Genomic DNA, 24678 nt, shown 5'->3' with positions numbered 1-24678 from the left:
GCAAGCCAAACTAGGAGGTGAGGTGGGAAGGAGGTAAAGTTGAGACAGACAGAAAGAAAACCTATAAAAAGAACGTGGGTTATGGTAGATATATGTCTGGGTAAAATTGTTCCTATTTTTGTCGTCGCTGTGTTTTGTTGGGTTTTGTGTTGTTGTTGTTGTTTTTTTAAAAAAAGAGTCACATGGATTAATTGCCTAAATTCACCACAAACGTAAAAATGACTGACATGAGCGTACCGTCACACTTAAAATTTACTCTAACGTAAAAAGGCCTCACACGATCTGCGTTAAGACATAGGCACTTACATTCTTCACCTAATACTGCATCATCATCATCATCTTTTCAGTTTTTAAGCTACTTCAAAATCTTTTTCAGAACGCTACATCTGACCAAGAAGAAAAATGTAAACTTAAATTTGCCCTCGCCAGATCTCCAAACTTTCAAAACAAAAGTTTTAAGATACGCTACTCCTCTTTCAACCCCCCCCCAACCCCCGCTTTCATATTTCCTAAGAATTCAAAGCTGGGACAACAACCTCACTACTGCCTATGGAGACAGCCCAAGACACACTTACTAGAAAGAAAAGGCTGAGGAATTATGCAGTCTTAGGGCTGGGGGTGGGGTAAGCCCCTTTAAATGACTTCTGAGTAAATATGCACAGGATTGTTCTGCCAGTCCCACTGACTTTAGGAGGACTTAACTTCTGAGCAAAGACACTTCCCAGTTCCTGCTTAAAACACCCCCCATACACACACTATTATAGTGTACAGGAAAGGGAACAGACAAGATCCAGCCAAAAAAACCAAGCACTTTCTATAAAGCTCAACACTCATATTTAAAAACTTAAACGCTTGATTTCGCTGGGTGATGCCCACCAACGTTTTAAATAAAGGAATTCATTTGTAATTCTAGCTGACAAGCATATATATATATATATATATATATATATATATATATGAGACATATATATATATATATATATATATATATATATATATATATGAGACACAAATGGAGGGGGGCAAAGGGGTGTGCCTGTTGTGTGTGTTGGGGGGGTGTTGTTTTGTTTATAGCATGCCCATGGGTGTGTGCTATCTCTGTTTGGCTTCCGCTAAGACATAATGAGAAGGATGCCGGGAGGAGAGCTGGATAAATGAGAAGTGGAGACAGGCCTTTGTGGGGGTCAGAGAAGGGCTTCAGAAGAGATCTTTAGAAGTCACTTAAGAATCGCCAGGTGAGCTCTCGGGAAACAAAACAAAAACCGAGTGGGTTGGGCAATGGGAGCAGGAAGGAAAAATAATTCATGACAATGTCCCCTTATTTACAAACCACTGGGTGGTGGCGGTGGGAGAAACCCCCATCCCTGTTCCTCCGGATTATGAACCCAAGTCCACCAAGCTGGAGGTGAGAGGCCCTAGGAGAGAGTCCTGCAGTTGGTGCTGGTGGGCTTGGAGGCCGTGAGTCGCCTGGGAGGCGGACAAGCCCGTCAAGGAATAGGTGGAGTTTCTGGCATGGCTGAGGCTGCCCTGGAGCAGGAGGATTGAGTTCTGATCCGGACTCTGTGGGGGCGAAAACTCCTCTTCCGAGCTGGACATGAGCGGCTTCGCCCCGTCCAGGGGAGACAGCTGGTTCTGTTTGTTTGTGGAAGTGTTGTTGTTCTCCGTATTCTCCCTGGGAAAAAGAGAGGCAGAGGAATGAGAAAGTGGTCATAGACCAAGCTGGTTGCAAAAGCAAGGGCCAAGGAGGGGAGGGAATGAATATCCCATCAGCCGAAATTGGCAGAAATGCAATTACGCAAGGGGAAAACTCTACCGAAAGTTCACTGTCACTCGCTCAAGCCACCAGCGGTTTTAAAGTCCTGCTGCTGGAAGTAAGCTTCTCTGATGGTACTTACTCTCACGTAAGCCACGTAGTGGAATCACAGTGTGTGGGGAGGAAAGCTCTGGATGCTAAACACCATTTATATAGCCATTCTACACAGCAAAAGGAGGTTTTTGGGCAGCACATATTTCAGTATGGTGTTTCTCAGCAGATATAAATCGGGTTGAAATTTCGCTAGGCTTATTTTCAAGGAAACTGTACAATAGAATCTGTTTGTCATGTGCACGCCCAGATCCCACCCCTCATCTATTCAGAATTAAGCGCCCACCCTGCTGTGTTCAATGGGGCCTAAGGAACTATGCACAATATTCCTTCTTTTTAAGGCTGCTCTGTTGAGCACTTTGCCTTGGAAGTCCCACTGAAATCAGTAGATCTAACTTCCATGAATGCTCAGGGTTAGAAGGGCAAAAACTGAAAATTCGTTGACTTTTGTTTTCTGGGGGAAAGTCAGATATTTGTCTTGAGTATCAAGGCAGTCCTTTAGATCTTAAAAAAGATTTAGATTAATGGGACTCGTTTCCAAAGGAGAATGTTGTACATTCAGAGTAATGTATAACAGTGTAGGAACAGAAGTCAGAGAAAAGGTGAGGGAAACTTCCAGAAATTTCTGTTTTGTTGTGTTTTGAAATCAGTTGAGGAAAACACACAATTTATTCTCCTTTTATCTTGCAAGCCACCTTGACAGTGTTTTTGCCCTTCAAGGCAGCCTAAAAGCTATTTTAAATGAAGTATGCTTGGCCTTTTTTTAAAAAAACAACAACAAACCTTTTTTTTTTTTTTACAAATGTGAAAAAAAGACAGGCTAGGTCCAAGATCAGGTTGAAGCCAAAGTGTGAGAGATTAAGACTGGATTATCAATGGAGGAAGAGTTGAGAAAAGCAACTGCTTTAATAGTTGGCTGGCTCATGCCCTAAATAACTTCAAAGAAAGGGTTTTTAAAAACCACACATAGAACCCTAAAAGAAGACACCAGTTAGGATCAAGGCTGCAAATATTTCACATTAGCTCAGAGGATGGACAATACTGTCCTGAGCTCCTAACATTTTCTGTAATAAATCTCCCGCACTCACCCTGGAGAAGCAAAAAGCATTTTATTTCGAAGGGGTGAATGCTAGAATCAGGATTTCTTAACTTGGTGGAACTTAGCCAGAAAGAGTGAAAGTTGTCCCCTTCCCTATAAAAATATATAATTTTGTCTTTGAGTCACCATTTCTCTCCCCATCCCCTCCCTGCATACAAAGAAAAAGAAAAAAACACCAATCCCTCCCGCGTGGTAGGCTGATACAGACAACCAGGCAATCCCCGGATCGTCTGCAATGGAGACAGCAGAACACGGTCGCCTCTACATAAATGCAAACACGCAACCTTTTCCTTGCACTCTGGTGGGGGGAACGGAAGAAACGAAAGCTGCGTCCGCCGCCCGTAGCAATTGTGGCTTCGTTGCAAAACAAGGGGTGGTAATAACTGCAGTTTAATATAGCGCACATTTCTATCCGATCTAAGCACCAGAAAACCTGTTGTTTCACTCCTGGTAAGGGGCATCTATTGCCCCCTTAGAGGTGATCTAGCGGAGCAGCTTTGCTTGGAAGTAAAGTAAGTACTCGCGGCGAGTACTGCGCGCGGAGATTTCTCTCCTGCGGGCAGCTCCGTTGAGATGGGGGGGAGGGCAGCTTAAAAGGCGACCTTCCTGCGCCTTCCTTCTTTCTGCGCGGGTTCCCTGAACAGCGACTTTCGCTGGAATCGAAAGTCTGCCTCTCTCTGCGAGGAACAAGCGATCGCGCCTAAGGCAAGTGCGCATTCACACAACCTAGGTCAAACACGCGAGTCTCGGGCGGAGTAGAACGGCCAGACAAAAATTGGCATGGGGGGAGGGCATTTCTCACGAAGCCTTTCTGAACCCCAGATAGTCACTCGCCACTGAAGCTTGTCGGTGATTTCTGCTTCCACGCAGGGTGCGCCTTGGGGAACTGGGTACAAAATCCCGATTATCAACAGCACGCTGTAAAAAATAAATAAATCCATGGGACTGAATTTCAAAAAGGGGTGTTTAAAAATCGGAGTAATGAGCCCCACTGATTTCAGGCTGATGGGCCCACAGCTGAGCCCCTAAATACATTTGCTTGAAGGCAAATCGTATCTCGGTGGTTCTCTTAACATCTCCGACTTCATACTCCACAGTCACACAATCTGTGAATTATAAATTGTTCCCTCTCTTACAGTCGATGTTTATGGCTGCAGTGAGAATTGCAAATCAATTTCCGTTATTAGGAGAGTGGAATCTCAGGGCATTAGTTTATCCGGATTAAGAAACGGAGTGGATCGGGATTGAACCGTTTGTATTTACAGCCAAGAAAAGGTATTGAGAACCTTCCCTACCGGATGGGTAAAAACAAGGGTGTGAGAAATTAGAATTTAAGTGAGCAGTGAGCAGGCGGGGGCGCGCGCACATCCCTTGCATTCACACGACCAAGAGCTCACGGAAAGATATTTACAGATCTAGGCAGACCAGATGCTCAAGCCTAACCACGTCTACTCAGAAGTAAAACCCGTTGAATCCAGTGGGTTTTACTCCCTAGTAAATGCGGTGAAGGTTGCAATGAGTATGGAGTGAATCTCTCCCGCAGCAATCAGGGGATCTCCAAAGAGTTTTCTTAGTGTGGATCGTGCCCTCAGGTGGAGGAAGAAACCCCAAATAATGGTGGGCGCGCGCGCGCGCATGTGTGTGTTTTACAATTCTCTGAAGAGTGGTTCATATTTTAATAATGGCTTCATCGTGGCAGCTGCCACGTTTTTGGCCTCCTATTTAGACAGCTGCAGCCGGAACATCTCAGCCGAAGTGATGTCAGTGTTAGCTTAGGTGAAGGAGACGCGGGTCTAGTCGGCGCGTCCACGTCGCGGCGTCGAAAAATAAAATGCATTTGGAAAAGCTGTGTCTCTGCACAGCCGCTTCCAGCAGCACAACCCTCTAAATGTTTAGGATGGAAGCTAAAAATAATAAATAACCGCCGAGGACCTTCGCTCTTTTGGAAAACGGAGCTTTCAACTCTGGAATGCTCAGGATGCGGGGGAAACAGCCGCAGAAAAGAAAAAGAAAAAACCATTTCAATGCAGTTTCGCAAGCGACGCGTTAAACCGGTTTGGGCCTTTCCCCGGGAACCTAAACCGAGCCACAAGGTTCAGTTCGGCTTTTTGAAAATAAATAAAATGGTTGCTCTTCCCTCCCCACAATATTCAGAAGCGTGCACAAACAGAGCGAGCAAAAGATGGGAGTTTTTGCAACATCAGGTGTCAAAAAAGTATTTGCCAAAGTGTAAATACCGAAAGATTAAGGCTAATTGATTTATTATAACGAAAGCTATTAAACTAGTGTCAGTTGTTATTATTATTTTTAAAGTATCCCTCCAGCTTTCTAGCCTGCATTCACACGTTACGCCTTGCCCGGAAAAGAAGAGGTCGGGCGCGCCTGCAGAGATCCCCTCTGTTTACCCAAACATCGGGCTAACTCCCAAGCGCGCGGATCAGCTGCTTGGTTTTTATTCCTTTTAAAAGCTTTCTGTGCTGTTAAGATGACGTTTACTCGAGGGGAAATGCCCCGATCCATGCCAAGTTTAATCAGAATCCGGAGGGGGGATTGTCCCAACAATTGACCAGTAGGCAAGGAAGTGGACGTAGCTTCTTCTCTGGGTACAGAAAAAACTCTAACCGTTAAAAAAAATGCGGTAGAGCACAGAAAGATCAATGCGGCTCCTTACTAAATCCTAGTATTTATTATATCCTGAACTCTTAATGGGTGGAGCTTCTCCTATAGGCACCAGTTTGCTTGCTTGCTTGCTTATTTAATTGCATGAGAGTCCAGAAAAATATGGGGAAAGTGACGTTTTTATATACGTTATTATGTTACATACGCTGGAACCGAGTCAGACTGGCGGGGTACAAATATCATCATCATCATCTAGTTCCATCTCCAGAGCGAAGCAGAACCAACAGCAGGCTAGGAACTCTCTGCCCGCGCTGTTTGTGCCAAATGACCCATCTCTAACCAATGCACATTTACTTTGGGGGGGGGGTGAGGAGGCATCATTTACCCACCCCCCCTCCAGCCAGTAAAGAAGGCAAACTAACAAGAGAGATGGGGCAGGGCTGGGGATTAATACAGTATATCTATACTGTATATGTCACGTCCATGTATTCAAGATCTGATGGACAGGAAGGGCGCTGGGTCTCCTCGACCCCTTCCTTTCCCTCCCCTCTCAAGGCACTAACTTGCTACCGGCAGAGTAACATTAAGCCCAATCTTGGGACAGGAGATAACCGGGTCTCACAGATCTCCGGTTTCCCTCCCCTCTCTCCCTCTTCCGGGGTCCGGTTTGCAACAAATAATAATTAAAAAAAAGCCTCAGCAGCTGAAACCAGAGTCTGCGCCAATTCGTCCCCAACTTCACAACAGAGGAGCCGCCAAGTTGGACACTCGGCCCCGCGGCTCCACCGGGATGGCAGCTCCGTTGCTCTGCAACCTTTGATTTGCATTGCAAGCGCGTCCGGCCAAAAGTATCCTGGGAGCTATAGTTTAAGGGTGCTGGGAATTGTAGCTCTGCGGGGCACAGCTCCCGGGATTCTTTGAATGCATGGGGTAGGGGGTGGGGAGGAAGCCTGGGTTGTTATCCTTCGGCAATTTAGATTGTGACCTCTTGGGGCACGCATTTATTTTCCCCTCCTTCCCCTTCCGCCCCCGTTATTTTGATGCTGCTAAAAACCTATATAAAACAGAACCGCCTTTGAGGCCGGCATCCCACTCCGCCGCGTAAAACCGGGTGGGAATAAGTTCCCCCGGACTTGGATAATGCATGAATTATTGTGATACTAGGGGCTCATTTCTGCACCTACTGCCGAGTTTTGTGTGGGGAGGATCTGGGAGTCATCAATGGGACTGACACCCTAATCCTAAACACATGTAAACCTTCCTAAAGTCAAGTACGTCAATTTAAGCGGGGTGTGGCTGGGGTTGCAAGGAAGATAAACGACTCCCTATAACCTCACCCATCCAGCTCCTTTGATTAACCCCCTCGCGGTCTGCTAGGAGTGGGGGAAGTCTGTCCACAGCCTCCTGCATCACAGGAGGTGGGGGGAGAGAGAGCTTTGGATACTGCTCCATCAAGCCTATGCGTGCCTACTGGGGAAGTTAAGCCCCACTGCATTCAATGGGGCTTACTCCCAGGTAAGGGACTGCAACCCCCAAGGCTGATCAGTGGGGGAAACTGAGGTTAGAGTTCATCCTAATTCCATGATTTATCTTTTCAACTTGGTTATTATTATTATAAAAGTGTGTTGAGGACTGCAGCCTTTGTGTGCATATCTAAAAGCATGTGGGCTTGCTGAGTTGACCTGTCTAACCAATTGCTGGCCATTTTATATTTTTTAAAAAATCACAAGCACACTGTTCTCCGAAGCACACTAACTCAGGAGTAAGCAAAGCCAAGAACATTGAGACCTACTTTTGCTCAAACAGGCTTAGGAGACCCAAGCTGCAAAGTCCTCTTCCGCCTTCCCCTATCACCCTTCTCACCTCTTTGACCTCCAGTACTTTAAATTTTTATTTTTATTTTTAAAAAACCTACTCCAAAAGGGAAGTGGTGGCTCACAGACTCACCAGGGAGCTAGTTTGGGTTTTCAAACAGTGCCAAACTGAGACACAACACTCCGGTCTGGAGACTTCTGAGCCCACAATAAACCCAGCGGAAGCATAAACAACAGAGGGTGTTATTCCTGGTCACTTTTATTTCCTTTGCTCATATATATGCCTCATCCTGCTGCAGCTTGGGAGATGTATCTAATAGGAAGGGGGCTTTTGCTGGAATTGGGGGGGGGAGAGGATTAAAGGGGAGAGTGGAAACATTACTGGGCACCAAAAGAATCAGGATAGCTTCTATCAAGTACAGGGAACTCTGGACTAGCTCCCAGAGAGGAAAGGAAATCGGGAACAGAGGTGCAAATGGGACCTCTTTTTGCAGGATGTGCTGGTCTGGTTAGTGGGCTTCAGTCCACAGAAGTTTCTGCCCTGACAAATGTGTCGTCTTTTAAGGTGACAAAAGACTCTGATTTGTTTTCCTGCAAGAGACTGACGCAGCTGCCACTCTGGAAATCTTGGCCTTCCAGTTACCTTGTCCTTTCAATATATATATATAATATATATATATATATATATATATATATATATATTTGCATAACCCCCCTAGGCCAAGCAGGACTGCAGTGAAGTTTATTTGTGCTGAGCGCCAGAAACTGTAACAACTCCACATCAGGAAAATGCCGCAAAGGGTGTGATTATTTTCATTCTCCTCCCTCAGGACATAATAGGAGGAAGGAGAAGTTTGGAAGCAACAATCAAGGGAAGGAGCTGAGGAGGTTTTGAAAAGGCCCTCTTTCACCAAGACACGGCCTTTCTATGAGATATCTGTTAGTACTCTTGACTAACAGGTATTTAACATGACACAGTAGGCTGTGTGCAGATTTCAGAAGCGAGTGAGAGCCCCTAGGGACACGATCCAGGCCCATCTGAGCCCTGAAGGCCCAATGAGTTTCACGGTCAGGGTGGCATGATGCAATCCTAACCAGAAGCAAGCCCCACTGAACTCAATGGGATTACTCCCAGGTAAAGCAGGGTTTAACATTCCTGTCTTAACCGTGTCACTAGGAACCTCCTCCTAGGCATGTCTATTGAGAGGCAAGTCCTTGAGGAGAGGGTATTATTATTATTATTCCAGGTGATACCATTGCAGCCTAAAAATCAATGGGGATGGTAAACTGTATCGGCAAGTTTTTGATGTTTTGCTATGTTTTTATATGTACTGTATGCCGCCCAGAGTGGCTGGGGAATCCCAGCCAGATGGGTAGGGGTATAAATAGTAAAATCATTGCTGTTGTTATTATAAACGCTAGGAATGATCATTTGACATAGTTGGTAATTAATATAGGATACCATCCAGCCAAAGTTAAGATTTCCTATATAAATCACCATAAGTTTAGGCTCCAACAATATATCCAACATACCTGCGGGGCGGGCAGGGGGTTTAAGGCCCCACAGACCCAAACGAGACTGACTTCTGAATAGACATGTGTAAGACGGCGATGCAAAAGTGCCTACCTGTGGCTGAATCCTACCTTACGTTATCTTATGGATAATTCCGGATAGCGGGAGCCTACGCGTGCAAGTCTCAGCGCGTTTAGCTGGGCTTGCTCTCTGTCTGTACGTCTGTCCGTCTCTCTCTCTCTCTCTCTCTCTCTCTCTCTCTCTCTCTCTCTCTCACACACACACACACACACACACACACACACCAGATAAAGTTTGGTCGCCCCCTCCGCTCCTCCGACTTGCAAAACAGCAGCACCCACCTCTCTTTCGCCTCCGCCGCTCGGTCGCGCTGCCTGCGGTTTTTGAACCAGTTGCTGACCTGGGTGGTGGTGAGGCCGGTGGCTTCGGCCAGCTCCCTCTTCTCCCGGGGCGAGGGGTAAGGGTTGTGGGCGTACCACTCGCGCAGGACGCCCCGGGACTTCTCCTTGAAGCAGTAGCTGGTCTCCTCGCCGTCCCAGATGGTCCTGGGCAAGGGGAATTTCCTCCGCACGCGGTACTTGCCCACGGCGCCCAGCGGCCGGCCGCGCAGCTTCTCGGCTTCCACGTAGTGGGCCTTGAGCCACAACTGCTGCAGCTTGGGGTGGTTGTGCGGAGAGAACTGGTGGCTCTCGAGGATCTTGTACAGCTCGCGGAAGTTGCCCCGGTGGAAAGCCACCACCGCCTTGGCTTTCAGCACGCTCTCGTTCTTGTGCAAGTGGTCGCAGGCGGGCAGCGACCACAGGAAGCGGCCCAGCCTCTCCAAGTTGCCGCCTTGCTGGAGCACCTCGCAGACGCACGCCACTTGCTCCTGCGTGAAGCCGAAAGACGGCAGCATGGACATGGCGACGGGGGCGCCGAGCCGCCAACGGGGCGCCCGCCACCCGGCGCTCGCTTAGCTGGCCGGAACCGGCAGAAGGACCGGCGGGGCGGTGGGGTGGGGGGAGAGAGGAAAAAGCAGCGCTGGGCGCCGCCCCCCTCCCCACACAGGCAGAAGAAGGGCAGGCGCGCAGAGACTCACCCACCCAGGCGCAAACTCCGAAAAGACCCTTGGCGAATCCAAGCCGAGAGGCAAAAGCGCCCCCGACAAAACCCAGCGAGCGAGGCGCAAAGGAACTGGATCCTCCGGCGCTGTCGCTGCAGGCGCAGGAAACTTTTGGGTCGGGATCTCCGACGGCAGCCAAGCTGAAAGCCGCCCCGTCGTCCTCCGGGCTCCCTTGGATTGGATGTTTGCAGCGCCCTATAGGAACGCGCGTCCAGCAAAGCAGCAGCTGCGCCCGGGAGAGGGAGAGCGAGAGCGCGCGCCGCCCAGGACGCAGCAGAAAAAAGCAGCCAAGGGAAGGCGCGGCCCGGCTCCGGCCTGGTTGGTTGGGGCGCGAGCGAGAGAGCGGGCGCTGGCGACGGGGGCTTGGCAAGGTCCGCTTCGCTGTGGCTCTGGCTGCAGCCGAGGGGCCGACTGAGTGGCGAAGAAAGGCGAAGGAGACAGATAGGGCGGCTCTTGGTTTCTCGCTCTCTCCTCCTCCTCCTCCTCCCTCCAGAGGGGAGACACGTCAGGACCCTGCAATTCGAGCTGCTTCTCAAGTGTCACCTAAGGGGAACTAAACTCTGTGCAAATCAATTATTGCAGACTCTCTTTTTTTTTAGAAGAAAAAAGAAAAAGACAGCCACCCATACCCAGCCCAGCTCTCTCCCCCTTCCTCTGCGGGCCCATCTCTCCTCTAGCTAGCCAGCCAGCCAGCCAGCAAACCTCCTCTTCTTTCGTCCCCCCGCCCCCGACTTTTTTTCAGACCTGCTCATTCCCGGTGAGCTCATATTTAATTACCTTAATGTTGAGAATGAATAAATGATGCCCCTGATGAATAGCTTATGGCGCGCGATAAATAATGAAAGGAGCGCCATAACTATGTCTTAAGAGGCTAGGGAGGCCGGGTGGGCATCTTATTGTTATTTATTCTTTCATTCATTCATTTATTAATCATCACCCTCCTCGGAAATACATATTACTATTTATTTATTTTTTGCATTCAAAGAGGTGAAGCTTAAAAGCGATGCCTTTGGGCTGCCACCGGGAGTTGTGTTGCAGAAGGCCTCTCTCTCCGTGTAAATTGGTGGGAATTCGAATTATGCCAGGAGCGGACGCGGGAGCGCGCAGGAGCGCGTATTCCAATTACATCACGAAAAGCGATGCCCCTGCGGTCAATACAGCCTCCAAACGTAAGGTGATAGAAAGGGCACCCTGTCGACGTTAAGTAATAGGTACTGGAATCGAACCAGCACATATTTCGCCTGTGCAGACGGAGTTAGGCCTATTTAAAATCCGCGATCCGCTCTGGAACGAACGGTACCGGGCTGAAACACTCCTTGCAGCGCCGCCTCAGCAAGATGACTCTGGAGTAAGCGTCTCCGGCCCTCTTGCAATCTGACCTGATCGCCGCGTAATTGCGCATCCTGTCTTGGAAGTCAGGCGCGCTGAACGGAGCGCAGGTTATTTCCGAGTAAACTGAAATGCAGTTGTTGTTTTTCCCCCTAATGAAGTTGCTGTCCTCGGCATATTAATCAGGGACGTGGACCCCCATCCATCGAGAGCTGCCCCTCCTAGTAAAAACGCCAATTATGCTGCCCGATTCTGTGGATGGTGACTCGGAAACAGCTGTCACTTGAATTCAATGGGGCTCGCGACCAACTTAGTATGTTATGGGGAGCTGGCGCAACCCTAGTCGGGGTTGCGGGTGGTGTCAGAATTGTCTTACCGTATTTCCCGCGCTGCGCGTAGCCACCCGCGCCCTCCCTTGAATTCTGCTAATCCTCATTTTGGTTCAAAAAGCAATTAGGAGGTTCCTCCTGGAGGAGGAAGATGATTTGGGGAAGGGAGGGAGAAACAATTAGAGCCTCTCCAAACAAAGGTAATCCATTGTCAGTAGCAAGGGCAGGGCTTGAGATAAGGACAATGAGGGCGAGATAAACGCAGCAGCAGCGCTGCCGAAAAGGACGAAACGAAGAGCCTTTTATGAGCAGTACTTATCTTGGAGGCGATAAGTGACCAACAGCGGCGCTTACGAGGAGAGAACGCTTTTTGAGGTGCATCTAGTCAGGCAGGACTCCCGGGGTCCCCAAAAAACAACACCAGAGGGACTGAAGACCGGTGAGGGCCCGGGTAGTCAACGGGGTGCCCTCCAGGTGCTGTTGAACTACAACTCCCATCTGCCTCAGTTTGGCCGGTGGTCATGGATAACGGGAGTTATAGTCCCTCAATTTATGGAGGGCGCAGCTTTGGGTACCGCTGGGTTAGGAGAAGGTAATGTCAGAGCATCTCAATGTCAGAACATCTGCCTTGCATGCGGGTGCAGCTCCAAGGAAGGCTGGGAGAGACTCCTGGATTCCCCAAAACCTGATGACGCACTATAAGGCCGTCCTACGTTCCCACGTTCAGAGGGATAACGGTGTTAAGTCGGATGCTGCAGCAAAAAGTAGGGAGAATGGGGACTTGCTTCGAAGTCAGGGTCCTTAAGCATGGCAGGTGGTCGCCCCGCACCCCTAAAACCAATCGCGCGTCTGTTTGGATCCCACACCTTTGTATTTGGAAGCAAAGGCCGGTAGATGTCAGCCGTCCAATTTATTCCCAACTAGGAACGTGGGGAGCTGTCTCCTGCCCAGTCAGACCACTGACTGCTGCGTCCAGATCTGTGTCGTCTACATGGACCGCCGGCGGCTGTCCATTGTCTCCAGTAGGGGGTGTCTCAGGCAGATGCTCTGCCACGGGGCTACGACCTTCCCCCAACTGCGAATAATAATAATGCTTTAGCATTTGTATCGCGCTTTTTACTACTTAGGATGCTTCGCGGGCATGGTTCCAGCGACCCCTCCATCCATACCCCCTTGTTCTATTGACACCCCCCCCCTTTGTGGTTTGTTTATTTTTTGCTTCCGCGGGGTTTCAGCTTCAGCGTACAGGCGCAATCCTATGAATGCTGAGTGGGACTTAAAGCTCCCCGGTGCGTGTATAGGATCGCAGCATTAGGCTTCCTTTAGCGCTCAAGAAAACACCTACAATGGTACCTCGGGTTACAGACGCTTCAGGTTACAGGCTCTGCTAACCCAGAAATAGTCCTCGGGTTAAGAACTTTGCTTCAGGATGAGAACAGAAATCGCGCAGCAGCAGCGCAGTGGCAGCAGCGGGAGGCCCCATTAGCTAAAGTGGTACCTCAGGTTAAGAACGGTTTCAGGTTAAGAACGGACCTCCGGAACGAATTAAGCTCGTAACCCGAGGCACCACTGTACTGGTTTTCATCCGCGTCTCAGCAGGTTTGTGAATCAGACCTGAGATTTGGTTTTTATCCTTGGTTGGACTGATGTTCATATATCCTAACTGACTCTTCCAACCGGGTCATATTCCTTCCATCGGAACGTCGTAGATGTTGGAATCTGAACACGTGTTGTGTTGCTCGCCCACGTCGCTTGTAGTGGGAACGCGAGACCACACTCACACGCACGGCGACGGTGACTATAACTAACCCCGTGAAGTTAGATGTTAGGGGACGTCTGAGGAAGGCCCGGGTGTCCCTCTCCCTTGTAGGAGGGCTGAAACCCCTGTAGAGCCTGCCTAGATCAGAAATATTCGTGGGGGTGGCATCAGGATTGCTTGGCTATCAGTTTTTCTTTTCTTTTACGTCGTTTTCTCTCTCCGCCTTTTACTCGCAGGAATAAAAGGGAAAGCATGCAGGCAGCAGTGTTTGTATACAACTGCTCACCAAGAAGTAATGCAGTGGAAGAAGATTTAAAATTACATCAGGCTAGGAGACGTTTTGAAGAAACGCGCATTTGCCATCCAAAGACAGCGGTTGCGCTTAAGATCCTTAATTCCACAGCCTTAAAATGACCTAACTCGGGTCCGCAGAAAGAAGGCCCACTGCTTCTCGATCTGTTTGCACGCCTCTCTGCGTGTCCCTGTCACGTGTAAATGCATAGGATCCTCTTTGCTCCCGAAAACGACCGCGCCGGTCAAACATCCCTTCTGCCTTGGTCGGTCTGCTCTGTGCCTCGGTATTATGAAACCACAAGGCAAAGACACTTTCGCGCCTTGGCTTTTGACCGCCAGGTCTGAAAACGGGGCTGGGTTTTCTTTTGCACACTGGAGGAGCCCGTTCGTTTGGGGCTAAATTGAATCCGGTTCTTCTCATCTTTCTGGATCTTGCAGAAAGTGCCCTTAAGCCAGAGAAAGGCAGGCCCAAGCGCCTTGGCTGTGCATCACAGTGGTCACAGTTTAGCAATTTAAGACCATATGGACTTAAAGGCATTAGGTGAGTGTTGGGGCGGATCTTTCTCTTTTCGACGACTTCAAGAGGTGAGACCCCTCCTGCACAGTCTGCAAAGCGGGCCCTGGACGACTGCTGCCCGCCCCCTCATCTTTTTCTGAAAGCGCCACTGCATAGGTGCCACCACTTAGGGGCAGCTGGCTCTTCGCTCCCCAATAAAATATTTTGAGGGGGCCAGTTCCCTACAAGTTGATGGGCATTGCCAGTCAAATGGTGCATGTGTCTTGTGATCAGAGACCCCCCCTCAATTTTTTTATTCAAGTTGGCACCATTACACCACTTTATGCGTGTGGATATAATATGCATATGGAGAGACAATCTCTACCCCCTCCCCTCTGCCGGTGCAACGAATTGTCCCACCCGATCTGGTACTTTTCCCCACTTTATTTTGGTCCTCGTGATGCCTTCGGAGAAGCTGCTGCAATGAATGTCCTGCTAGCAAAAAATGTCTCGACTTGGAACGGACTTCTTATTGACAAGGCAGCTGCGTGGGGACCGGAACGCGACTCTTTAGAAAGGCGTCTCTCCCCCCCCCCCCCTCTCTCTCTCCACACACACTCACAATATTATATGCCCCAACATACCCCAAAGTCTATAACAGATGCGCAAAATATTTTCCCCCTCCTGTTAGCAGAGAGAGGCTGGAAAGCTTCCCCCACCCCCGGGAAAAAAAAGCCTCCCTCAAAGAGGTGTTTGCTAAATGGATGTTTACCGCGGCTAATGCTTTTAAAATAAGGACAGGAGGGATTTTTTTTTTAAGTCTTCTTTTAAAAAAAGAGGCCAAAGGTCTGACAGATTATACCTGCAGGACTGGCGGGCGAGGCGAAAGACAGATCTGAACCAAATTGGTGGAGATAACTCTCTCTCCGGCCTGACAGCTATTTGTCTGCTGCCACCAACCCCCTCAACCCGCTTCCCTCCCCTGGGATCCTTTTCAAACGTCTGAGAAGCAAACACGGGATTTATCATTCTGTAGCTCCGCGCTGGACGAGATGAGGATTCTCTTTAAAGGGCCGGTTATAAATATATCAGCAGAGTCCACATGCTATCTAGCAGCAGTCGGCTACGAACAACGCTCTGAATCTCTCTCTCTCTCTCTCTCTCTCTCTCTCTCTCTCTCTCTCTCTCTCTCTCTGTGTGTGTGTGTGTGTGTGTGTGTTGTGTGTTTGTGGATAACCCTCCAACACTTACACCCACATCCCCAAAACATTTATATCCGGCTCTGCAGAGAATACTTGGCAGTTTAAAGTCCGCTTTTGGTTTCTTTCCGGGCTGATTTTCGCCTAACTCGTTCAGGACGCAAGAGCGGTGTTCCTTGCGAGTAAACAATTCATTTCAATGTCGTTTTGCGCTCAGTTATGTCTCATTTCTGTTGCAAATCATTCTGTTTCTGCTGCAATCGCCGACGAGCCAGAAAAAGTGATATTTGCTTCCTAACGCGGAGATTAAATAATTCGCTTTTATAAACAAGGGAACGTACAGACCGAGAGCTTTCCTGCGCCACAAGGGGGTCTCTAACCTGATGCCGGGAGTCCTGCACCCGAGAGCTAACTGCGGACGGTCATCATCACTTGCAATGTTTTATAAAAACCAGTCCCTTTCACTTCTCCAAATCAGACCGCAAAAAAGGCGGATATGGAATCGCCTTGCCAATTTACCAACTAGCCGAAAGGAGAAGCGCATCGCCCTGACGTCCCTCCCGGTGGGTGGTTTGGAGAAAAACCTTTGCGGCGTTGTTGTTTTTCATTGAGCCTTTTCAGAGAAAAGAATTTGCTATAAATAATCATTTGAAACATCGGGTCACCCGACTGTTGTCTTATTATTCCGCAGGCGCATTTTCCGCGGAGTCTGTTTACAAAAACAGCGTTTCTATGCGCCGCTAAGGAGAATGCGCGCCGACTAGGTCCTCTCCCTGGCGTCCACGTGTACGGCGCCAACGTCTGAAAGGAGCGAGCCTCCGCGTGGAAGTCCGCGCACCCCGGGCGGGGGCTCCCTCCGGGTGCCAGATAGAAAGCCTATTCGGCGTGGTCTCGCTCCCTGCTCTCTTGTTCTCCTCAAAGGTAAGTCTAAACGCCTGAAGAGGAGGCAGAGAGGCAGGATCGCATCCACACCTCTGCACGTCTCCGCAGAAGTCCCCGCCGAATTTCACGGGATTTGCTCCCGAGTAATTGTTCATAGGTTCAGGACCAGTGCTCCTCTCACAGTGCATGATTAATGGGAAGGTCTGATAAATAAAATAAAATACAGGAGAGCCTCGGATTCTAAGCATGTTTACTTGGAAGTAAACCCGACTGGCAGGAATTGTTTTCTGCCACGAACATCGTGAGCAATTTCCCCCTGAAATGCAAGTGTCATTACGATTACATCAGACAAGCTAGTTTAGGTGTAATAGGCTGGAGTGCTAATGAAATATACAAAGTCCCATATAAAATATAAACATTTTAAGCGGCAGACACTACTCAGCAGCTGCTTGTGTGTGTGTTCAACACCTTAAGTTATTGCACAAAACAGCTTCTACTTGTGCTATATTAAGAAAGTTTACACGTCCAAAAAATTATATTGATATTACTCCCCATTTAAAGGCTTCTGCCTGACAGTTCAGTCCTATACACGCTTATCCACTGTGTAAACTGGGACATTTACTCCGAGGTAAGTGTGGCACATTAACCCCCTTCTACTCAGAAGTCGCATTGAGTTTATTTCACTCAGGTAAGTACAGGTCAGGACTGCATCCTTAGTCTCCTCGCCAGATGATGCGAAAGCCCAGTTTCAACCCAGTGTACCCAGTTTGTGAACAGAGGACTGTTCTATATAAACACACACACACACGCACATTTTACACGTCGACCCTACTAAGCACACGTAGGGAGGACAAACTCTGTTGAATTCAGGGGAGTTTTCTGCTGAATAAATAAACATCCACAGGATGGGGCGTAAATTTTTTTATGAATGGACGCTAGATTTTAATTTTTTTAAAAAAACCCAAAAAACCAGGAACCTCCGTGGGGCGTAAGTGGCAGAATTTTGTGGACAATCCGAAGGCTGTTGCCTTCGAAAATCGATTTGCAGCGTGAAATTGAACTGTCCACGGGTATAAGGCACGCATCTGTGGTTTGGGCGGAGTGGTGGGGGTGGGGGTGGGAGAGGCTGGCGAGAAATTTGCCCACCTTTCGGGCCTGGTTTCTTCCAAATGCAAAACGTAAACAAGACCTTATTGGTGCGCGGCCTGAGGGAAAGAGCCCAGGGCAGACTGGTTTCTGGGGAATGCTCGGCGCTGCTCCTTAATTAATTAAAGCAGAAAAAAGGATTTGCAGAATGCGGCCAGTTATAAGTGCGGCCAGTAACCCAAAACTCCAGCGATTTCCGACCCTGGAGACGCGAAGGAAACCCAAAACCGAGCCCATTAGCAAATGAGTTTTCTGTCGTGGACGGCTTCGTTCCCATCCACTTGCCGCTCTGAAAAATAGATCACATTTCGTTATCTTTAGTGGGAATCTGCAACGTGATACCGGATCTCACCCTCTCTGAGCTGCTAAGCGCAGAGGAAAGAGAGCGAGAGAGAGACGGGGAGGGAGCGAGAGAGAAAAAGAAGGAAAGAAAGGAGGGGTGCGGAGGGTTGGCTTATTTCTAAACAATAAAGGACTTGTCTTCTCTCTCACAACCCCTTTAGCTCTCTTTTTTCCTGCTTTCCTCCCTCTCTGCGCTTCCTCCTCCCCTGAAAAATCAAAACCACTGAAAGAGAAGAGGGGCGCTATTTTGGAGACGCGTCCACCGCGCCGGGGCTGAAAAGCGTTTGGTGCAAAAAGGCGTCTGAAAGGAGGGAGAGGAAGAAAGCCCCCGAAGGAGGCTCGAGGGACCGGCTGGCCATCGCTGCCCTCCAGACACCTGTGAAAACAAAGCGGGTGTCACCCTGCGAGCTCTGGAGGAGCCCAGGAAAGAGGGGAGCGTCGCCAGGAAGCCCGCGCTCGCTCCTCCAGATGTTTGTGGACCGCAGCGCCGCATCAGGCCCGGCTGGTCAGAGAGGACGGGGAGAAGTGGAGGCTAACAACATCTGAAGGGCCACACGCTCCCCGGCCTTCTAGTGAAAGATGCGCCTTTTCAGCTCTTCCCAAAACGCCCCGCCGTAACGCCATTCCCACGCATTCCGCGCGTCGCGTTTGGCAATCAAACCACAAGGGAACAACTCGTGGGAGAGGAGAGGTTTCTTCTAGAAAGCCAGACCGTGTGCAAGTAGGACTAGGACCTGGAAGAAAATGATGGGCTATAAAGGCAATTAATAAATGCAATAAATCCCTGCATTGCAGGGGGTTGGACTAGATGACCCTTGGGGTCCCTCCCAACTCTAAGAGTCTAGGAAATATATGTGTGTGAGAGTGGAGGACATAGCTGTCAACTTTCCCCTTTTCTTGCGAGGAATCCTATTCTGTATAAGGGAATTTCCCTTTAAAAAGGGAAACGTTGACAGCTATGGTGGTTGTGCGCCCCGTATGTGTTTCAGCGGCTCAAGGGCAGGAGATGAGCGGCTGCTCTGGTTGCAGTCCTCGTGTTCAGACGCGTGTTCAGGAACGAACGTCTGAACGAAGTGCGGGAGCCTCCAGGAGCACCGGTTTCCACGCACTCTGGGATACAGAAGGAAGGCTCCCTCGTCGCCACGTATACTAACCGGTAAGGCAGAACAAGCCAGATGTCAGCGCCTAGGGGTGCCAACTTGAATAAAATATTGGGGCAGCGGGGGGCAAGGAAGTCCTGCCCCGCGCAATCAATCACGCAACGCGGTGCACGGGCACCATGTGAATGGGAATGCCCATCAACTTGGGGGGACCCTCCCCCTCAAATATTTTATTGCCTCCTAGCAGTTGGCTCACATGGTGAGCGCCGAGTAGCTACCCCCGCCTACAGCAGTAATGTCTGAAGGCAAAGGAGCACTCGCGTGTACAGGATTCCAGATTCCACGCAGGCTCCCTCCGTTCAGACGTTACATGCAGGAGCTAGAGGGGAGGGGAAATGTTGCTGGTCAGCGGCGCCTTCTCCACTTGCCGGTTCTCCTCAACTGTGAAGTCTGAAGGAGGGTTAAGTTAGTAACTTGCCCCGGGACGCATCCCGAGTTCGTGGCAGAGGGGAGAGCTGAACTCGAGTCGAGAGACTTCAAAAAATCTGTTACCGCCACCGCTTCACTGAGGTAGTCAGTGGGTAGAAAAGCCCCTGAGGGTTTTCGCAGAAATCCCAGGCAACAGAGAACATTTCAGGATTTTAAAATAAAGCGCGAGCGGCCCCGTCCTTTCTCCCTTACAGCAAAACCCCAACCCCTGTTCCAAGGGGACTTCCTCTTGCCAGAATTCAGGACTGCGACCTTTTTAAACGGGATATGAGGTTCGGGATGACAAAGCAGCCAGTCTCCCGGCTGGAAAGTCAGTATGGAACAGATCGTAGAATTGTTGGAAGGGACCCGAGGGTCATCTAGTCCAACCCCGCAACGCAGGAATTTCAACTGAAGCATCCATGGAAACTGCCTTTATATACTTATATATGAGTCATTTTGGACTCACAGCTGTCCATGGAGGCGCAGGTAAATTCTGTGTCCAGGGCAGCTGTCTACCAACTCCACCTGGTACGCAGGCTGAGACCCTACCTGCCCGCGGACTGTCTCGCCAGAGTGGCGCATGCTCTGGTTATCTCCCGCTTGGACTACTGCAATGCGCTCTACGTGGGGCTACCTTTGAAGGTGACTCGGAAACTACAACTAATCCAGAATGCGGCAGCTAGACTGGTGACTGGGGGCGGCCGCCGAGACCATATAACACCGGTCTTGAAAGACCTACATTGGCTCCCAGTACGTTTCCGAGCACAATTCAAAGTGCTGGTGTTGACCTTTAAAGCCCTAAACGGCCTCGGCCCAGTATACCTGAAGGAGCGTCTCCACCCCCATCATTCTGCCCGGACGCTGAGGTCCAGCGCCGAGGGCCTTCTGGCGGTTCCCTCACTGAGAGAAGCAAAGCTACAGGGAACCAGGCAGAGGGCCTTCTCGGTAGTGGCGCCTGCCCTGTGGAACGCCCTCCCATCGGATGTCAAAGCGATAAATAACTACCTGACATTCAGAAGACATCTTAAGGCAGCCCTGTTCAGGGAAGTTTTTAATCTGTGATATTTTAGTGTATTTTTGGTTTTCTATGGAAGCCGCCCAGAGTGGCTGGGGAAACCCAGCCAGATGGGCGGGGTACAAATAATAAATTATTATTATTATTATTATTATTATTATTATTATTATTATTATTATTGCCAGTAGCACCTTAAAGACCAACTAAGTAGTTCTTGGTATGAGCTTTCGTGTGCATGGCAGACCAACACGGCTACCTATTTATATACTGCATCAGACAATTAGTCCCCTTTGGTCAGTATTATCGACACTGACTGGCAGCGGCACGTCGGGTTTAGGCAGGAGATGTCGGGGATCGAACTGGGCACCTTCTGCCCTCCAAGTCCGATCCTAAGCAGGCTGGCTTGGGAAGGGAGCCAGCCATCCTCAGCCAGTCAGGTGGGCGGGGCTGGGGCTTAAATGCCCTGAAATACGAAGCCCTGTGGGTTTGCTTCACCGGCTTGGGATAGACATCTCTCTCTCCCCACTGGCCCCATCCCGCCCCATGGTGGCGTCTGGCATCCTGCGGAGAAGCTGCAAGCCGCGCTCGATTAGGGGTTAGAATAGATGACCCTCTGCCCCTCTTCCAGCTCTACGGTTCTGTGATTCTATAGGATTCTATGCCTTCGGAAAACAGCAGTGAACCAGCTTCCCTGATGAAAATGGGACTTAATTTTGGTGTCACTATCCAGCTCTCACTCTCTCTCTCTCTCTCTCTCTCTCTCACACACACACACCTGAGAAACATGCAAGGCTGCCATTGACGCGAGTTCCCACAAACTCTCAAAGAAGCAGCGGTTCCCACGATTAAGGTCATGTTGCACACAAACGTTCCCTCCACTAAATAGCCACTAAAACGTGTTGTCACCCCACCACATGGGTTATAAGTGATCATGTGATTCTCCCTCCCATCTCTTTTACACCCCTAAACCTAAAAACTTTTCCTTTTGGAATCGCTCCCCTCCCACTGAAATCTTGTTTTACTTCCGTGCACAGGAAGCGGGGCACGATCCAACCCACTCTCTCTCTCTCTCTCTCTCTCTCTCTCTCTCTCTCTCTCTCTCTCTCGGAAGTGTATTACACACATATGGGGGGAGCATCATTTCCCCTGCAAAATGTCGACATATTCTCATTGATTTCCAGGGGAGCGAGGTCTACACGCGCACATTCCAGGCTATAAAATGAAGTCGCGCTTACCAGGGAAAAGTTCAGCCCCACTGGACACAGTGGGGGGTTATTCCTCACAGCCAAATAAATATGCCGCCTGGGCGCTCCCTCCCCCGCCAGTTTCAAGGAATGTGCTTAAACAGGGCTGGATCCGCGCGTCCTCTGCTTGCCGGAACCGGAGCGAAAACAGGAGCCAGTCCGGATCAAAGGGAGACTGGAGACGAGCTCCAGAAAACGGGGACGCGGAGACTTGGAGCCCAGGTAATAGTGCACGTGCCTCCCCCCCTCCCACTGCCCAGATTTCCGTCCTCCGCCCACGTTATTCCTCCTCTCTTTCTTTCAGAGGTTTCAATCATCGTGAAAATCAGCCAAGGGCGCAGCACCAGCGCTCCCGCCGCCGCCTCCTCCTCCTCCTCCTGCGCCACTAATGTACATCCTGGATGCTGAAGTCTGTCTAAGCTAAAAAGAATTTCCTTTTTGGAGGAGAAAGCCTCCAGCTCCTTCTGTTCAGAGGAAAGTGCCAGTGATGTTAATGCGGGGTGACACTAAATAAACAGTTAAGTTCGCTTTGGAAAGATGGAGTTCATTATCCAGTGAGCTGCAGTTAAAGCCAGACCAGGCGGGGCCGGTTTGTTTTGGCGCAAGGCGCACAGCAGACTTGCCTCTCTCTCTCTCTCTCTCTCTCTCTCTCTCTCTCTCTCTCTCTCTCTCTCTCTCTCTCTCTCTCTCTCTCTCTCTCTCCGGAGCCAGCGAGCGACCTCCGATTTCCCCTCCTGCTCCGCTTCTAAAACACACCACACCACTTCTCCTCCTCCTTCAAACTTTCGTAATTAGGTCATTGGAGGAAGGGGAATTAAAACGGCCGTGTTGTAACATAAATGGACAGTTTCAAATAGGTAGATCTACAAAATCACCAAATTTTGTGTGACTCCGCTTTTTTTTTTTTTTAAAAAAGAACTCTGCTCCGAATTAATCCGGGATTTGCGTTCCGACTTGCCCTCGAAGAAGCGGAGATGGTATTCCAGGCGGAGAGTCGCAAAGAGCGTGTGGATCGCGCCTCTGGTCCCCCGCGCGGCATCCAAAGCACGTCTCTTTGGAAGGAAATCCCCCACTGGGAGTGATCCCCCCCCCACCAAGGGGGGCTTACTTCTGAGTAGACACGCACAGGGCAGGTTGCTCGGTCTCAGTGCTCACTTAGCTTGTGGTGGAGGAAGGAGCCCCATCGAGTTAAGGTGGGTTTTTCTGAGAAAAACTCATTTGAACTGGAGGGATACCCAGACCCATCTCCTATACGTGTTTACTCAAAAGTAAACCCAATTTTAAGAGCCGGTGGAGCGTGTTCTTCCTAGGAAAGCCTGCCAAGGAGTGCAGGGGTTGTAAACACGCGTTTCCTGCTGCAACCCACGCTTACCTGGAGGCAAAGCACCATTCAATTCAATGGGATTTCTAAATAGAAACACTCGGGACTGCGTTGCAAATTTAAAGGAGATTCTAAATTTTGCCTGGATCGTATCCTACTTCCCTTATAAAAAAGCGACTTCATTCTCGCATCCCGTATGCCAAATTCGTTTACCTGGAAGCAAATCGCCATTGAAAGCAATAGGGTTCGTCTCCAAGTCCGTGCGTTTCCGAATCGGGGCCCCCTCTCCGACTTCGCAGCAAGAAAGAAGCCGAGAACTTGTCACCTGAGACCGCAATCCTGTATTTACTTGCCTGGAAGTAAGTCCCAGTGAGTTCAACAGGGCTTGTTTCTGAGTAGGCAGGTATAGGATCGCACTGCGCCTCGGCTAAGTTTCCACGCAGTTCAGAGCCTCAACGCACCAGTAGGAAATCTCAACAGACGCTTAATTAAAATAGCAACCCCCTTTGTGTTTTCTTAAAAGCCTACCTAAAAGGCTTCATTCCAACTCCCCAACCCCTTTAATTTATATTTTCTCCACTATAATTTCCCCACAGGGCTCTGAAAAGAATTCCAAACCCTTGGCATAATAAGTGGATTGTACGGATCTTTTCTACTTTCCTCGAGCACAATTTGCACAACAAGAAAAGAGGAGAGCCGCTCCCGGTAACATAAACCTCTCGGATTGGAAAAGGAAGAGGAAGAATAAGGAGGAATAAGCTAAGAGGCGGAGAGCGGGAGACGCGAAAGAACAATCGCCGGGTGCCCCTCTTTCCGGGTCATTACGGTACTGCTGGTCTCCAATCAATCCTAATGCGATGGCAATTGGAGTCCCCGATGAACGCATCTCAGGTTTCGTGTAATGGCTCTACCACATTTTCCTGGACCCCCTTCTTTAACCTGAGATGCCAGGGGGACGAGTCTCTTTTCAGCTGCTGATTGCTTCAAGATGTGGGGACTGGGGGGGGGGGAGGGGAGCGAGAAAGTCTTGGGATAGCCAGAAACTGTTTGTTGTTAGTCTAAGCTGTTTATTTAATCAACAGAACAAAGCAGATTTTTCTCTCTTCTTCCATTTCTTTCTGCAACGCTCCCTCCATCTGTTCGGGACTCGGAATTCCGCCTCCCACTTGAGCCAAGTTTCCAGTTTTATAATACTGGGCTGCTGTCTCTGTTTACTAACAAACAGATCACTTCGAAAGGACTAAGGATTTATTCTAGCCAGAACCTACAGGGGCTGATTATGATTATGATATTTACAAACCACTTAAGGTCAAAACAGACTTCTAAATGGTTTGCGAAATAAATCTTTTTTTTAAAAAAAAACAACCAGTTCATACAAACCTTAGAATGGAATCTGCAATATAATAATCCCATTATTTGACCCCAGAAAATTGTGAAGGTCTTTTTTTATGTGCAGAGTGCCTATGCCAGCAGTAGCCCAAGACGTTTCTCCACCTGAAACCAAGCGTCACAATGATTTCTTAATATTTCTTATTTATTTGTTAGATGTATATCCACCCCCATCCTTGGATCAAGTTGCTACAGAAGTTTTAATTTATTTCTGTTCTCTTACATATATAAAAAGGAGTGTTCATATCCCACACTTTCATTGTAAAAACCATGCATTGGAGACTCACATCAGGTATTTTTTAAAAATGATAAGGAATCATACATATTATG

General features: G+C 49.2%; 1 protein-coding gene and 1 long non-coding RNA gene across 4 annotated transcripts; one reads left to right on the top strand and one right to left on the bottom strand.

The window, feature by feature from the left end:
* Positions 1-969: 969 nt before the first annotated feature.
* LOC310765153 (homeobox protein SIX1) lies at positions 970-10456 on the bottom strand. Of its 2 annotated transcripts, none has more exons than XM_083619814.1 (2): positions 9331-10456; positions 970-1672 (listed from the first exon to the last, which is right to left on the bottom strand). In XM_083619814.1, exons 1-2 carry the CDS (start codon positions 9829-9831, stop codon positions 1319-1321), a joined length of 855 nt encoding a protein of 284 aa, XP_083475940.1. In that variant the 5' UTR covers positions 9832-10456; the 3' UTR covers positions 970-1318. The 2 variants fall into 2 exon arrangements, with proteins under 2 accessions (XP_083475940.1, XP_083475939.1); XM_083619813.1 differs by having other exon boundaries at positions 9272-10453.
* A 5739-nt stretch (positions 10457-16195) lies between these two features.
* On the top strand, positions 16196-24307 carry LOC310766429. 2 transcript variants are annotated; one of them, XR_014550142.1, is made up of 4 exons: positions 16196-16359; positions 21576-21860; positions 21943-22155; positions 23556-24307. It is a non-coding gene; the product is annotated as an uncharacterized lncRNA (long non-coding RNA). The 2 variants fall into 2 exon arrangements; XR_014550143.1 differs by having other exon boundaries at positions 16196-16363; positions 21581-21860.
* Positions 24308-24678: the final 371 nt, after the last annotated feature.

This window comes from Podarcis filfolensis (genome assembly GCF_964270895.1).
Source record: "Podarcis filfolensis genome assembly, chromosome: 1".
In the NCBI taxonomy this organism is placed as follows: Eukaryota; Metazoa; Chordata; class Lepidosauria; order Squamata; family Lacertidae; genus Podarcis; species Podarcis filfolensis.
This window is presented reverse-complemented; position numbering and strand designations above follow the sequence as displayed.